Consider the following 16,343-nt stretch of genomic DNA (forward strand, 5'->3'; position numbering starts at 1 on the left):
AGTAGCCATATTATTATCAGAGCATATGAAATTTAAAGCAAGCCATGTCACCAAAAAAAAGGGGGGGGAGAGATTTTGCAAAGATAAAAGAACTCATAGCAACCTTAATGCTTTACATGTAATAGGAAAGTTTCAAAAAACACAAAGAAAAAGTAACAGAACCAAAAAGAAAAAGACAAATTCATAATCAGATTTGGGGATTTTAGCACTTCCCTCCATTGAATGCTACTTGGTTACATATGTAAGTTAAAATCATTTGAGCTGGTCACTTCAGATTTCTGCATCATACTATAAGTAAATTACATTTTAATAATAAAGGGGGAAAATCATCATTGATTATAAGGGAATAAAAAGAAACAAAGATGGTGAACCTAAACTAAAATGTCAATTTATTTGGAATGAAATGATTTCTTGGTAGCCTCAGCTGCTTTCCCTAATCTCTGGGGCAAGGCAGGTTCTCCTGGATATGTTCAGGACTCCGCAAACTATGGTCCCGATCCAGGCCCTCTGCTGGGAATTTCTTGGATCTTCCTTAGGGAAATAACTTCTTTAGAGAAGGCCGCAGAGCTGGAGAACTTGGTGTCCCATGAGTGGAGAGCTCAGAAGACAGCTCCAGGAGCCTGGGACCTATAAGTAAAGGTCTTGGGCACAGAAGCTGAGAAGTCTCTAGCCTCCAGTCATTTCTGTTTCCCTCGGTGGTGAAATGGTAAGTTCAGCAGGGCCCTAACATAATACTGTCTTACAATGTGTCTGTCTCCTGAAGTGTGTGTGTGAAACAAGAGTACTCTAAGGACCGGGACTTGGAGAGGATTCTGAATAAGGCTGACTGTCTGAAAGCTTCCATAGTTTTTATATAGGAGGGACTTAATTTTTTTTTTAATGTTTAGTTGCATGAGGAATGAAGGGAACTTTTTCTTTGAGCTATGTTTTCCTGAGAAGAGGAGAGTTTAACTTAAATTTGGGGGAGAAACTATGAACATTTAAAATGCACTAAGTCTCCTTTTGGCCACCCATTGTCACTATTCATTTCACCCATCTATGGTTAAAAAGTATCCATTTATTCAGCACAGTTAGACAAAATGCTAGATAGAGTCAGAACTCTATGTGAGATAGAGAAAACTAGTCTGATGAAAGGCTGCATTTTATCTGCCCAACCAAAGAACTGCAAGTCAGACATCCCAGGGTCAGAAGTCAGACCATGGATAACCATCTTAGCCACTAGACTAAAATCAGAGGAGAAGGCTGTAGTCTGAGAAGTGAGGACAAGTAATATGACATTATGATCTCCTCAAGTTATTAGAACTTTAGACTAGAAACAAGAGAGCCACTTAGTTATGCCAAATGAGTCACATGAAATTGGAAAGGAAGTAATATAAGAGTTGTATACAGTGGAGTGGCATTCTGCGGGAGAGGAAGACACAACTAGGTTTGAATCCAGTTCTATCTCTTACGAGTTGTTGCTTTCTTTCCTAACTTATAGAGCAGAGATAATAATAGTACTTGCTCTGAGAATTAAATAAAAGTATGTATAGAAAGAGTTTAATATGTCATTTATCTGAGAAAGTATCCCTGAATTTTAATTCTTATCAATAACAAAAGTTTGAGGCTTTCTTTCAAGACAATCAATTTACTTAAGAAACATTTGAGTAATTTTTCTACAAAAGACACCATTCTTGAGAAATGCATTGGGTCCTTTTTAACAATAACTATTGCTAGTAAGATGTTTATTATATTTCAGGTTGATTAGGGATTTGCCAACTATATCTCTTATCCTCAAAATAATTCTGCTATTTTACTACTTCCTGTGCATCAGTAAGGCTATAAGGCCTCACAGATAAATATCTGTTTTCAAGGTCACATAAAAAGTAGAGCAAACATTTTGAAAACGAAACTATCTGACTGCTAAAATTATCTAACACAATGTCTGCACACAGTAATCCCTGCCAATGTTCTCTTTTTCCCTACTTTTAAAATATCTACCCCTCCCTCACCCCCACCTTGTTAAGAGCCATCTCTTATCTTCCTCACCTCTGGATCTGGCTGAACAGGTATTGATTATGCCCCTTTGCTTTTACTGTTTCACAGCTCATGCTACTTGCTGTACTTTGCTACCAACAATTTCTATGGGCCATTTATCTCCCCTCTAATGACATTTTTTCAGAAATGAAATTGAAATGACTGGTGTTAATTAAAATAGCTCTAGAGCAGTGATGGGCAACCTTTTGAGCGTAGTGTGTCAAACTTCGCCAAAACACTGAGCATAACTCGGGTAGTGAGTCACTTTGAGGAAAAAACATTATTTTGCGATATTTATAGTTTAAATAACATAAATGTATAATTGTTATATATAATTGTATTTAATAAACCTCAGCGGCCGCGTGTCATCAGAAATGGCTACGCGTGTCAGTGCTGACACGCCTGTCATAGGTTCGCCATCACTGTACTAGAGGTAAAGCATTGGAACTGGCTGTGTAGTACAGTTCAAGGCTTCAGGCTACCTTCATATTTATATTACTTATTAAATCACTAATCATTTACATGTCCTCCATTATAATGCAGTCTCCTTGTGATTTATTCCATTTTTAAACATATTAAGTAATACAAGATAGAAAGCATGGTATAATTAAAAAGCTTAAAATCAAATGACATCAGTTCAAAACTTATGTCTGTTCATAATAATATGTAGAGGTTTTTTTCAATAAATTAATTAATCTCTCTGTGCTTCATTTTCAAATTTGGACAACAGGAATAATAGTACCATGTAGTGATTAAATAAAATAACAAATATAAAACATCCAGCACAATGCAATAATGGTTAATATTCATCCCTTGTTTCTCACATTTCCCTATTTCCTATTTCAAAGCACTCTAATTTTTTCCCTCTCTTCTCCAAAACTAAGCATCTGGGAATAAGATGAATTATCCTATCTATCTATCTTTGAAGTGATTTATTTATTTATTTATGTATTTACTAATGATATAATGACATATGCAAAGGCTAATGAGTTATCCTGATAATTGTATTTTTAATTTTATGTATTTATTTATTGTACTTGTATTGAATTATTTTAATATTTTATAAAGAAAAATTTTCAACTAATGCTAAACTTACAATATTCTAAATTGTATTTACAAAATACAAAAAATAGTCTGGCTGGTGTTGCTCAGTGGTTGAGCGTCGACCTATGAATCAGGAGGCCACAGTTTGACTCCCTATTCCGGCACATGTCCAGGTTGGAAGCTCAACCCCCAGTAGGGGGCATGCAAGGGACAGCGGGTCAATGATTCTCTCTCATCATTGATGTTTCTATCTCTCCTTCTCCCTTCCTCTCTGAAATCAATAAAATATATATTTTAAAAATAATAAATAAAAATAAAATACAAAAAAAATATTTTGTTACATCCATAAATACAGATAGTGTTTTAATAAAGATATTCACTTATTTATTTTATCTAATAAATGTTATTGAGAGTTTACTATATGTATCCTTATAAACAAAAATTTAAACTTTTAAAGGGAGTTTATTCAGACAATAATTTATAAACCCAGAAATGCAACCTTCAGTATGAACTGAGAATATATTCCAAAATGGAGGGATTTGGGCAGGGCTCATAATGGCAAAAGTTGCAAGGAGGTGATGATCAAAGAGATGGTTTGCTAGGGGAAACGAGGCCATAAACTTATATCATTTGTTTTTTGATTGGTGAAGGCAACTGAACTTTCAATACTTGGCTGACTCAGTGATTGAGCAAGTGGGGTTGTGAAGTGAGAACAATGGGTAATACATATGATTAAACATTTATTAAGTCCTAGTTTCAGCCCAGGCATGCAGAACAATAAAACTATCTCTGATCACACAATAATGGCACAAGAAGCCTGATTTATCAACAATGCAAGTACAATTTATCAAACAGTACAATCAGCACAATGGGGCTGCTGGCTCTGTGGGTAGTTCTGGAGCCCAAAAGAGCAGTCATGCCTTGCAAGCAGCTTCAGAGCTCAAACTACAAAAATCCAAATTTGGGGCCAGGAGGTATGATATTAAAGTTCTTATAAGTCCTCATCCCAGAGGTGAACAAAGCAAAGTTAGTTCTGCAATGGAATTTGCCTTCTTATGGTAAAAACTAGGTAAGAACTACATAAAATAATAACAATGGAATAGCATATGACTGAGGCAGCTAGGGTGGTCAGGGAAGTCCTCTCTTAGGATGTGACTTTTGAGAAAGAGGAGTTAGAGCCAAGGAAACAGCAATTACAGTAGTCCTGAGAGGGGAAACCTATTGCAATGTTTGAGAAACAGCATGAAGAAATGTGGTTGTAGCACAGTAGAGAGGTTTCTAGAAGTTGTAGCCTATTAGTCCTTATCAGGAGGTTGATGGGGGAATGGGGAGGAACATATGTAATAATTCAATTATAATATAAATTTTAAAAATACATATAGATTTTAATATAAATATGAAAGAAAATATCAAAGAAAGGAGACTAGATGCATAATAAAAACTTTTCCATGTATGACTTTTGCTGCTTTTATGTTGATAATTAAACTTTTAAATAAAAGTATATCTAATCTATATATTATATAGAAAAGTTTTGCAAACAGGCTGGGGGGAGAAAGGGAAGCATTAAAAATAACTTTGACAATGGCATAGAGAATGAAGTTGAGAAAAAGGCCCAGGGAATCAGGAAGAGAGAGACAAGAAACAAGCATCACTTCCGGTCATCCCAGAGACAGAGGGTTAAATCCATGCTGAAAGATTAACTGTAGCAGAGGGATACTTAAGGGGCATAAAATGCTTTGTGTGTTAAAGAAATTTTTCATTGTGATATTGTGATTTATAGTAAGAAATATGCATTTGATTTTCATCCCTGTTCCTAGCACAGAGCTCTCTTGGAATTTCCTAAGTGATGGGAGCAATAAAGATGTCTTTTGTCATGTTAATGAGGTGACTTTTGGACTTCATCTGAGATTGGGGCTGGTTGCCAGGAGAACCAACCTTATGACTAGAGGGTTGGAACTTTCAGTCCCACTCCTGACCTCTGACCTCCAGGGAGGGGAAAGGAGCAGTTGATTGAATCAATTGTCAATGGCTAATGAATAATCAATTATGCCTAAAAGGACAGGGTTTGGGGAGCTTTCAGGTTGCTAAATACATGAAGATGAACACATGGAGATGCAGAGGAGAATGGCATACTCAGGGATGCATGGAACCTCTGGGTGCTTTCCTCAGACCATGCCCTATGCATCTCTTACATCTGGCTGTTCCTAAGTTATATCCTTTCATAACACACTGATAATCTAGTGTGTCAATGGGTTTCCTTTGTTCTGTGAGCCATTCTAGCAAATAAATCAAACCCATGTTGGGGGCTTGGGAACTTCTCATTTACTAGTATAGCCAGTTGGTCATAAGTACAGATAACAACCCAGATTTGTGATTTGCATATAAAGCCCAAGGAGGGGGTGGTGGAACCCTACAATCTGTAGCCAATTCGTCAGAAACACAATTGATAACCTAGACTTTTGATTGGCAGCTGAAGTTGGGGAAGGGGCTTATCTTATAGGACTGAGCCCTTAACCTGTGCAATATGATGGTATTTCAAATTAGATAGTATCAGAATTGAGGTGAATAATGTTATAACACCCTGGAGCTATTCTTTTTTTTTAAAAAAACCTTTATTGTTGAAAATATTACATAGGTCCTCCTTTTCCCCCCATTAACCTTGCTCCCATTCCTCCTCCCCTGACAGGCCCTCACCACCCCATTGTCTGTGTCCACAGGTTATGCATATATGTATACAGGTTCATTGGTGGATCTCTTCCCACCTACCTTCCCCTACCTTCCCTCTGAGGTTCAACAGTCTGTTCATGCTTCTATGTCTCTGGGTCTATTTTTTATCATTGGTTTATTTGGTTCATTAGATTCCACATATGAGTAAGATCATGTGATACTTATCTTTTTCTGACTGGCTTATTTCACTCAGCATAATACTCTCCAGGTCCATCCATGCTGTTGCAAATGGTAAGAGCTCTTTATTTTTTATTGCCATGTAGTATTCCATTGTGTAAATGTACCATAATATTTTTTATCCACTCATCTGCTGATGGACACTTAGGCTGTTTCCAAATCTTATCTATTTATATTAGCAACACCGAGCACATTTCCTGACAAATAGAACACATTCAATCTACTATTAATTGAATTTTATTAAACTGAATTAATTTCTATTCTGAGACCCAATTCCAACATGTATTAGTGGGGAGGGGACTTTCCACACAACACCAAGCTATTACCAGAACACCACCATGCAATTTACGATACCTGGCGGTGTTCTGACAATTGCTTGATGTTGTGTGGGATGTCCCCTCACCCCCTAATCAAGATCATTAACATTAAGATACAACTGGATCTTAATGAACTTACTGGCTACTGTGGAAGGCAGACAAGTAAATAACAAGCCACAGGACAATTTCAGATGCATAGAGTAAAAGAGATAGAAGTTATAGTAGAAGTACATAAATTCTGCCTGGAGTGATCAGGATGAAGACTTCAAGGAGCAAGCAACTCCTGAGCTGGCCTGATTAGAGTTGCTAAAGAGCTCAAAACACTTTTAAAAGACCTCTTCATACTTTCATGCTGGGGAGTGTAGAGGTGAGAGGGTGGCCAATACCCAGATCATGACTTAACCACTGCTTTATCCTTTTGGGAAGGCAGTTCAGGCTCCTAGAAGAAGATTGATCCTTAATGACTACTCATTAATGTCTCATTCTAGAGGATGAACTAGCTGAAAGCTGGGTTTCTAATTCCTAATACTGTTGCCAAGTCATCTGACAAAGCTGAGCCTCTCAATTAAACCTGCACTTTCTCTAGCCCAGAGTGGTAGAAACTAGTATGCTTTATGTATCTTAGAACCATATTAGAGGCCCGTTGCATGAAGATTTGTGCAATAGGCCTTCCTTCCCCTGGCTTCTAGCACCAGTTTTCCTCTGGCACCCGGGACCCAGGCCTTCACTTTGGCCGCCGCCTTCTGCCTTCACTCCAGCCGGAGTCTGCCGCCTTTGCTGCTAACTCTAGCCAGAGTCTGCCGTCTTCATCTTTGCTGCGGAGCGGCTGGGCAGTGGGGCTGCCGCCATCTTTGTCCTTCTAATTTGCATATTCCCTCCTGATTGGCTGGTGGGTCTCGTGGAGGTACGGTAAATTTGCATCTTTCTCTTTTATTAGTGTAGATTGTTCCTGATGAACTTAATTCCACAAAGAGAAACCTCTCAAAGGTACATAGTTAACTCAGTTGTCCATGAAAAAAGTTCTATAGTTATAGAACATCTATTTATTTTATGGTGTCAAAAAAAAGATTTAGAGAATACCAATCTTCCTCATCATCAACAGTCCAGATGACTAAACCACATTATGGCAGTCTGTGTTAGACTGTAGACAGAGTTCAAGAACCCCTTCTCTCCTCCCATGCTCAAGGATAGAGAGCACTACTGCTATTGATAGTCATTTTTAAGAACATTTTGTCTGCTTCCATACAAAAACATGGGATTTTTTCACTGTACTTAAGGAGAGGGTTAACAGTGAAGCTCACATGACCTACTTTCTGTCCTTTCTTGGTAGTGCTTCCTGTGGAGAAATTGTGAGTAAAATCACCTTTGGAAGCTCCAGGCTTGGCCTGAAAATTGTTTGGAGCAAAAAAAAAAATCTAGAAATTGGAAAAACCATTTATTATTGGCTCTCTTAAAATCTAATTCCTGCAGTTTGCTTTTTTTAAATTGCTTTTACCATATGTTTTATTTGTTTGTATATTTTTTATTGATTTCAGAAAGGAAGGAAGAGGGAGAGATAGAAACATCAATAATAAGAGAGAATCATTGATTGGCTGCCTCCTGCATGCCCCCGACTGGAGATCAAGACCACAACCCAGACATGTGCCCTTGATAGGACTCAAACCTGGAACCCTTCAGTCTGCAGGCCCATGCTCTATCCACTGAGCCAAACCAGCGAGGGCTTTTTTTTTTTTTTTTTTAAAGTTCTAGTCTCACTCAGAACCAAACAAAAAGAATTGCCTTGTAAAACTTTTTCATTGGTTTGGGGATAGGGAGGGGCAAAGCCTAATAGTAAAGGGGGAATTCATTTTTATGTAGGTATTTTTTTCCTGAGGACCTTGTGAAGAAGTGTGATTGATCAAGACACTACTTATATTTGTGGTTGTCTTTGTCAATAAACATTATCTGTCTCTATTATCAATTGTCTGTTTAGAAGAAATATCTCATTCTTCATTCTTTAATATGAGAAATGTCTCAAAATTGTATTTTTTTTTGTTTATGTCTCAGATAAAAGTGCTGAAAGGAGGTGAGATGAGCATAATAGATTCATGTTGAAAGTGTCCTTTCAAATCTGGAAATATTTTCCAACTGATGTATCATGCACATTATCAATTCCTCTAACACTGAGATCCCCACCTTCTTTCTGATTGGAATCCCAGGACTGGAGCATGCTCATGTATGGATCTCTATTCCCATCTGCCTCATGTACCTGGTGGCCATCCTCGGCAACTGTGGCATCCTCTTTGTGATCAGGACAGAACCCTCGCTCCATGCACCCATGTACTATTTCCTCTCCATGTTGGCTATCTCTGACCTGGGCCTGTCCCTCTCATCCCTCCCCACTGTGCTGAGGACCTTTGCTTTCAATGCTACCGGAATTTCCCCAAATGCCTGCTTTGCTCAAGAATTCCTTATCCATGGGTTCATGGATATGGAGTCCTCCGTGCTCCTGGTTATGTCTTTTGACCGCTTTCTGGCCATACGCAACCCTCTGAGATACAGCTCTATCCTCACCAATGCCAGAGTTGCCAAGCTGAGCCTGGTGTTTTTCCTAAAAAGCCTGCTCTTAGTGCTCCCATTTCCTTTCGCTCTCAAAAGCTTGACATATTGTAAGAAACACCTGCTTTCTCACCCCTATTGTCTCCATCAGGATGTCATGAACCTAGCCTGCTCTGACAACACAATTGACTTTTTCTATGGTTTTTTTGTTGCCCTCTGTATGATGTTAGACAGTGTGTTCATTGCTGTGTCATATGTATTCATCCTGAAGACCGTGATGGGAATTGGATCCCATAAGGAACGGCTCAAAGCCCTCAACACCTGCGTCTCTCACATCTGTGCTGTGCTCATCTTCTACGTGCCCATCACTGCTTTGGCCTTTATGCACCGCTTTGGCAAACACAAGTCCCAAAGTGCCACGATCCTCGCTGCTGACATTTTCTTGCTAGTGCCACCTCTGATTAACCCCATTGTATACTGTGTCAAGACACGGCAAATCCGTGAGAAGATTCTAGGGAAATTTGGTATAAAATAAAGGTCTGGGGGGAAATGAGGCAGGGCCAGCCAGGGTCAGAGACTAAAATAATACCTTTCTAAAAAAGTATTATGGATGATTTGTTCTTATGTTTCTTAATCATTCTTGCAATCAGCACAATACACGGACTGGGCACTGAGATCTGTGTACTTGGGATTGATCTGGGCATTGACAAGTACATCTGCAATGTCATTAAAATCATGAATTAGTACACTGATATGGAATCTTAGACACAATGTTTACAGCATAAGGATAAGCATACTTGGAAGTAAAGATTGTACACTTTTATAGAGAATGAATATTAAAGGAGCTAGAAGTTAAAGGATGTTACTCCAATCCAGTTACTGATTTTCTTTCAGGGAGCCTTCAGATATGTTGTATTTGTTGAGGGGTCTGCAGTCAATTTAGTGCAAATTCTTGATCTCCCATTTAAGTGAAAGAAGTTTGTTATCAAATATGAGTTGTTTAAGATTTTCTTTCTTTGCTCTTTCCTTAATAATCAAATGGGAACGACCAGTGATTCTTTTTAAGTTAAAAAGAATCACTGGTCGTTCCCATTTGAAATATGACAAATAAACTTCCTATTTACAACAGACCATCTTTTTTCTGTATACAACAGAGTTCCAAAAAGGTATGGTTACTAAAAGGGGCACAGAGGGACTACTTCACTGCTGGAGAGAAATAGGAAAGTAACAGTACAGAAAATGTTAAATCATTGATGTTATTGATTACGCTAAAATATATGTTCTAAATAATGGCTTTCATGCTTGTTCAGGTACTTGTTATTTTGAATTTTGATATTTTCAATTACACTAAACAAGCTATAAATCATTTTGTACTAGTGGAAAATATGATAATATGAAACTGTATTCATGCATATGTGGTTCTATTATAAAAAGATAAATAGCAAACTGAAGATGAATGGCTATCTCAAATGATTTTCTGTAAAGTTTATCTGTTTCTTGTTCATATGTTATTTGTAAGTACTTCAGAGCAGACAAAGGTATAAAACATAAACTTTAGAATAAGTCAATAAACCCTTAAAAATTTTGTATTGTGTATTGGGAGAAAACCATTGGTAATAAATTTCAATGTTTTACTGTCTAAGGTGAACTCACAAATAATATTATTTCCATTTAAAAATTATTTTGAAGAAGTTCTCTGATTAATAAATATTCTTATACATTTTGTGTCTCCAGGTGAGTTCAACTGAGTTCTTATTGTTCAATAACTGACCCTGTCTAGAACCGTAGCCTAATCCAGGAAGGGAGGGACAATCTTTTGCACCTCCTCCCAGGTTGTTTCAAATTGTGCTCTAATTGCTAGTTCACAAGTTTGTCTCTCTTCCTTGCACTCTTGTTTTTTTCAAAAGAACTGTACACATCAAGTGTGTTGGCATAGCTCCAGTACTTGTGCAGTGTATATCAATGACACATTTCCCAACTTGTTTAGGAAAAAAAACAGTAAAAACAACAAAAAGCCTTTGACAATTCAGAATATGATGATAAATTACAAGCATGCAGAACATTTGGAATGATAGAAAACTATTGCCAAGATCAGTAGGCAGTAATTAATAGTCTTTAAGTCAAAAGAGCTGCCCTGAAAAACAGTTCATGTCCTATTTATGCACACACACACACACACACACACACACACACACACACACACACACAAACAGACAAGAAAAGCAAACAGGTTGTCATGAAAGAAATATGGAGGAATACTAATCTTCCTTCTAGTATTTGTCTTCAACTCAGAAATTCAAATCTTTACAAGGCAGAAACAGCCCGCGTCTGAAGATGTCAATAGTTATTTCTGGATCAGAAGAGTGAAGAGGCTAAAGTTTATTTGTTTTCCTCAATTATAATATAGTTTTGATGCATTTTCCAATCAAGCTTCCAGTAACATTTTATTGAGAACTTACCAAAATAATTCTAAAACTAAGTTTACAAGAGGAAACTGGAGAATATAAAATTTTAAAAAATAAAAAATAAAATAAATTTCATATGATAGTGACATTTATTAAACATTTATTTTTATACTTTACAGTATAAAATTGTGAGTAGTTTGCTCAACAAATCAATAGGAAAAATAAAGAAATAGATCAAACACACTATAATATACTATGTATAATATGAAATAATATATATTTAAGGACTATCAAACAACATTGAAAATAGATTGATTATTCAAATAATACTGGTAGAAAAAAATTACAACCTATTTTAAAAACCATGTTTGTGTCTGATCTTTTATCCACACAAAAATAAACTAAAATAAATTAATAATTAAATACAAAAACAATTTTTAAATAAATAAGATATACACTTGAGTATTCACTATTGTCCTAATTTATAAATGTATATGTATGTGCATATATATTGGCTTAATAAAGAGATTAGGTCATATTTTATGTAATCTCTCAATAGTATCATGAGTAATTTCTGAAAATTTGTAATATTTTTCTCAGTTTCTCAATATATTCACAAAAATTTAATGAAATACAATACAGGATGAGGCAAAAGTAGGTTACAGTTGTGAGTACACAAAGCGCAGTTTATTCTTGTGTTATTAGTAATTATTGTATTATTTTCCATACAAACAAATGTAAACCTACTTTTGCCCCAACCTGCATATATGTGGAAAATATATATGTATATATGTGACATTAGCAATTAGAACAACCTCTAAACATATTAAATACATTCCTTGAAATATCAAAAATGGACAAATTCATGTTTTATTAACAATTACTTCAGAAAATGTTTTTGTTTTGAGCAAGTGAGTTGCATTTTGAGACTGATGTGAAAAGTATTATTTAGAACAATGAAAGATTAACATACATACTGCAGATTACTTTATACATTGATTATCACAAAACTGGAAGAATGATTGCACATTTTTACAATTTTTTATCTTACAATTTTTCATACTTTAAAAAGACGCTACAACCCTTGAGGCACTACTCTATAGTCAAACACAGCTATATTTCTGAAGTGAAATGTGTGAATATTCACTCAATACTGAATAAATAATGACCATAATTATATTGACACTAAAGGCCCGGTGCACAAAATTCGTGCACGGGGGTGTGTGTTTCCCTCAGCCCAGCCTGCACCCTCTCCAATCTGGGACCCCTCAAGGGATGTCTGACTGCCCGTTTAGGCCCGATCCCGAAACGGGCAGTTGGACATCCCTCTCACAATCCAGGACTGCTGACTCCCAACTGCTCGCCTTCCTGCCTGCCTGATTGCCCCTGCTTCTGCCTGCCAGCCAGATCACCCCCTAACCACTCCCCTGCAAGCCTGATTGACACCTAACTGCTCCCCTGCCAGCCCAATTGCCCCTAACTGCCCTCCCCTGCTGGCCTGGTCCCCCCCAACTGCCCTCCCCTGCAAGCCTGGTTCCCCCCAACTGCCCTCTCCTGCAGGTCTGGTTGCCCCCAACTGCACTCCTCTGCCAGCCCAGTCACCCCTAACTGCCCTCCCCTGCAGGCTTGATCACCCTCAACTGCCTTCCCTTGCAGGCCTGGTCCCTCCCTCCCCTGCTGGCCATCTTGTGGCAGCCATCTTGTGTCCACATGGGGGTGGCCATCTTTGACCACATGGGGGCGGCCATCTTTGGCCACATGGGGAAGGCCATCTTGTGTGTTAGAGTGATGGTCAATTTGCATATTACTCTTTTATTAGATAGGATCAGTCTATCTTAGCTTTTGCTGCCAATAAGTTTTAACAACAAACTTAAGAAAAAAAAATTTAAGTGTTTTTCCAGATGTTTTTAAATTTATAAATTGTGAATAGCTATGGATCTTAAAACAAGCAAACAAACAAAACTTTTACAATGGTCTTCCAAAGGAGCAATTAAGGAGCCACTGATATTCGTAAGAACTGATGAGGTCAAGTTTGTCTGGTCAGGTCAGGGTGTGGTGTGGGATTTCTACTCACACAGATTGATTTCAGGATCAGTCTCCATTGTTGTGTGATGTTCTCTTCTCTCCTGTTTCCTAGTTCATCCCCCACTGGTCATTCTTTGCTTCAGTACCAGTCCTTTTCCCTCTCTAAGCACAGCAAGACCTGGGCTTATAATCATGAATATTGAGAAATATTTGGCATTTTATATCATCCCCTAAAGTCCTCAGAGAATACCATGTCACCTAATCTAGCACTTCTAACATGCTCAATTCTATGACAGTTCTCTTCTCTCCATCCCCATGCCTCTAATTCTTAGTTAAATCACATATTCAAAATTCTCATCAAAATTCACAAATTCTCTGAAGTCTCTTTTCTTTAGTTTGTTTTATTCTGGGCTTACTAAGGGACAATGTGACTAAGAAAACATTTTCTATCTTTAATCTGTACTCTGGAACAAGATATCTAGAAATCAGATGCATCTTGACTCTTGAACTTTGGCATAGCAGTCATGTTTTATCCTGTTGAGGGGATAGAACCAAATAAACATTTATTCGGAATTAATATGAGAATAAAGACCTTAAATTTGAAATACAAAATTGTGGTATAATGGAATACAAAGACTTCCCACAAAGTGCATGATGCCAAGAGACATTCCGGTGGCAATGCTGGCCTTGAATTCTGAAAAACTGCATTTTATTCCCAGTTGCACTAGTTTCTGTATGATCCTGCACTACTTAGTCTCCACTTAAAATACTGGCTTCTGCCACACACTTTTGTGTATGGGACACAACACCAGGGAGATATCAAAAGTACCTGAATATGTTGGCTAAAAGGGAAATCACACAAACAATTTTAACTAGAAATAATATGTGATATTGTCATTAATGAGTAGAGAAAAGGGATTTGCGATTTGGGCAGAGTAAAGTCAAAAAGTTTTCAGTGTTTGAGTTGAACAGAAAGCTTGAACCAAATAAACCAGAGTTTTGGAGTGGTAGTCCCAGTTGGACAGGAGTAAGAAGTTGATGTAGGGCGAAGACAAGTGTCTTAGATCATAATATCTGCCTGGTTCCTTGGGCTCAGACATGAATTATCACGAGGAAACAATTATCAGAATAATTATCAGAGTTTCATAACTCGGTGTATGCAAGAAAAGTTCTCCCAACATCCTATCATCCCTATCCAGAAGTTACTTCTTCACAAAACAAATAAAGGTCATTCAAAGATTTCCCATTAAAAAATATCAGTCACATTGAAATTCTACAGTGACAAGAATAGTAAAAGTTTGAGAAGCCTAACAGCTCAACCAAAAAAACAGGGCAAAGAGATAAAAGGTATAGTCCTGGTGCAAAGGGACTGTGGAATCAAAATCAGAACTGTATTAGAATATCTAGGCAATGAAGAAAATAATAAGGCAATGTGGATCTTATATATTGAATTCATTGGAGGTATAATAAAGAGCAATTGAAACTGTGAAAATTTCACTTTTACTAAAGAGAAAGGGGATTAAAGAAAAGATAGAGGTTCAGGGAATGCATTTGTAAAGAAACAGAGCTCTCTAGAGGTGACTCTAGGAACTGAAAAGTGTGCAACAATGTCCTACAGTTTTAAATCACAAATTTCTATGCACATGCCTTTGCACACACCTGTAACTTTTTCATTTACCAGCTCAAGATAAAAATCTGCATTGCCCCTAGGAAATTTGACTACAGAAATAAATGATTTTGTTCAACTGAGTGCAAAAAATAAAATTGTCATTTATTTGTTTTCTGTTTAAGAATTACCATTTTTAAGCATAAGTAAATTGTTCAGCTAAAATAAAATTATCTAATTGTTCTTGTAATGTGCTTAGGAGTCCGTGTAATTGTTTTAAATATTTGAGTAACATATACATAAATGATTTGGTTTTGAATTGCAGTGGTTTTTAAAAAACTTTTTGATAAGCTTAGGGGAAAATTATTCTCTTCTTTCTGTTCCAAGAATTTAATTGAAACTGCCTCAGTAACCAAAATGCCTGAGGATGAGATGAACCCAAACCCCTTCCCTTAAATATGATTTATGTACTGCAATTTCTCCCCTTCAATTCTACCCACCTCTAAGACTCCTCACATTGGGTCCCCATGAACCTTTAGATTGGAGCAGCTGGATCACAGCCTGGCGGATGGTCTTGGTCTTCAAGCTATAAATTACAGGATTCAGGACAGGTGGTAAGAGCAAGTACACATTGGCCAAAATGCCACAGACCACCTTAGGGGTGGAGTTGAGGATGCGGTGTGTAATGGACAGGCTGATCATTGGCACGTAAAAAACAGTGACAGCACAGAGGTGACAGACACAAGTGCTGAGAGCTTTTTGTTGCTTCTTAGGGGCTACAATGTTCAGAACAGTACGGAGAATTAGGGCATAAGAGAAAAGAATGAACAATAAATCAGTGCCACACAGGTAGAGCTGAAGAAACATGCCCAAAAAGCTGCTGATCCAAGGGTTGGAATATGAGTATTTGATCACATCTGGGTGGTAGCAAAATGGGTGGGAAAGCTCCTGGCCTCCGTGGAAAGAAATACTCTTCAATACTAGAGTCATGGAAAAGAGAAAAATTACTTGTCGTAGGCAGATGACCAGTCCAATCACCATAATCATCATGTGTGTGAGGACAGTGGCATACTTCAGTGGGTTACAGATGGCCATGAAGCGGTCAAAGGCCATGGCTGCCAGCACCGAGGACTCCAAGAAAGAGAAGGCATGTACAAAGAGCATTTGAATGAGGCAAGCTTTAAAGCTGATCTCCCTGGAATGAAACCAAAGAACCCCAAGCACAGTGGGGAGGGTTGAAATGGTCAGACCTAGATCAACAACTGACAGCATGGAGAGGAAATAGTACATGGGCTTGTGGAGACTCTGCTCAACAATGATGACAAACAGGATCATGCTGTTTCCCAAGAGGGCAATGGTATACAGGCAGCAGACTGGGATAGAGATCCAGATGTGAGCCACTTCCAGCCCAGGGAACGCAGTGAGGAGGAAGTTTGAAGAGGATAATGTGGTGTTATTGAAAATTACCATGGTGGGTTGAGGATGCAC

General features: G+C 37.7%; 2 protein-coding genes across 2 annotated transcripts; one reads left to right on the forward strand and one right to left on the reverse strand.

The window, feature by feature from the left end:
* Window positions 1-8,418: 8,418 nt before the first annotated feature.
* On the forward strand, window positions 8,419-9,354 carry LOC307109616 (olfactory receptor 51A7-like; the record flags this gene model as incomplete). Its single annotated transcript, XM_079788433.1, has 1 exon — window positions 8,419-9,354. One exon carries the CDS (start codon window positions 8,419-8,421, stop codon window positions 9,352-9,354), a length of 936 nt encoding a protein of 311 aa, XP_079644559.1.
* Window positions 9,355-15,347: 5,993 nt separating this feature from the next.
* OR51T1 (olfactory receptor family 51 subfamily T member 1) lies at window positions 15,348-16,343 on the reverse strand (the record flags this gene model as incomplete). The annotated part of the gene is made up of 1 exon (XM_079788445.1): window positions 15,348-16,343. The coding sequence occupies exon 1, from the start codon at window positions 16,323-16,325 to the stop codon at window positions 15,348-15,350; it is 978 nt and encodes a 325-aa protein (XP_079644571.1). The 5' UTR covers window positions 16,326-16,343.

Source organism: Cnephaeus nilssonii (assembly GCF_951640355.1).
Source record: "Cnephaeus nilssonii genome assembly, chromosome: 13".
In the NCBI taxonomy this organism is placed as follows: Eukaryota; Metazoa; Chordata; class Mammalia; order Chiroptera; family Vespertilionidae; genus Cnephaeus; species Cnephaeus nilssonii.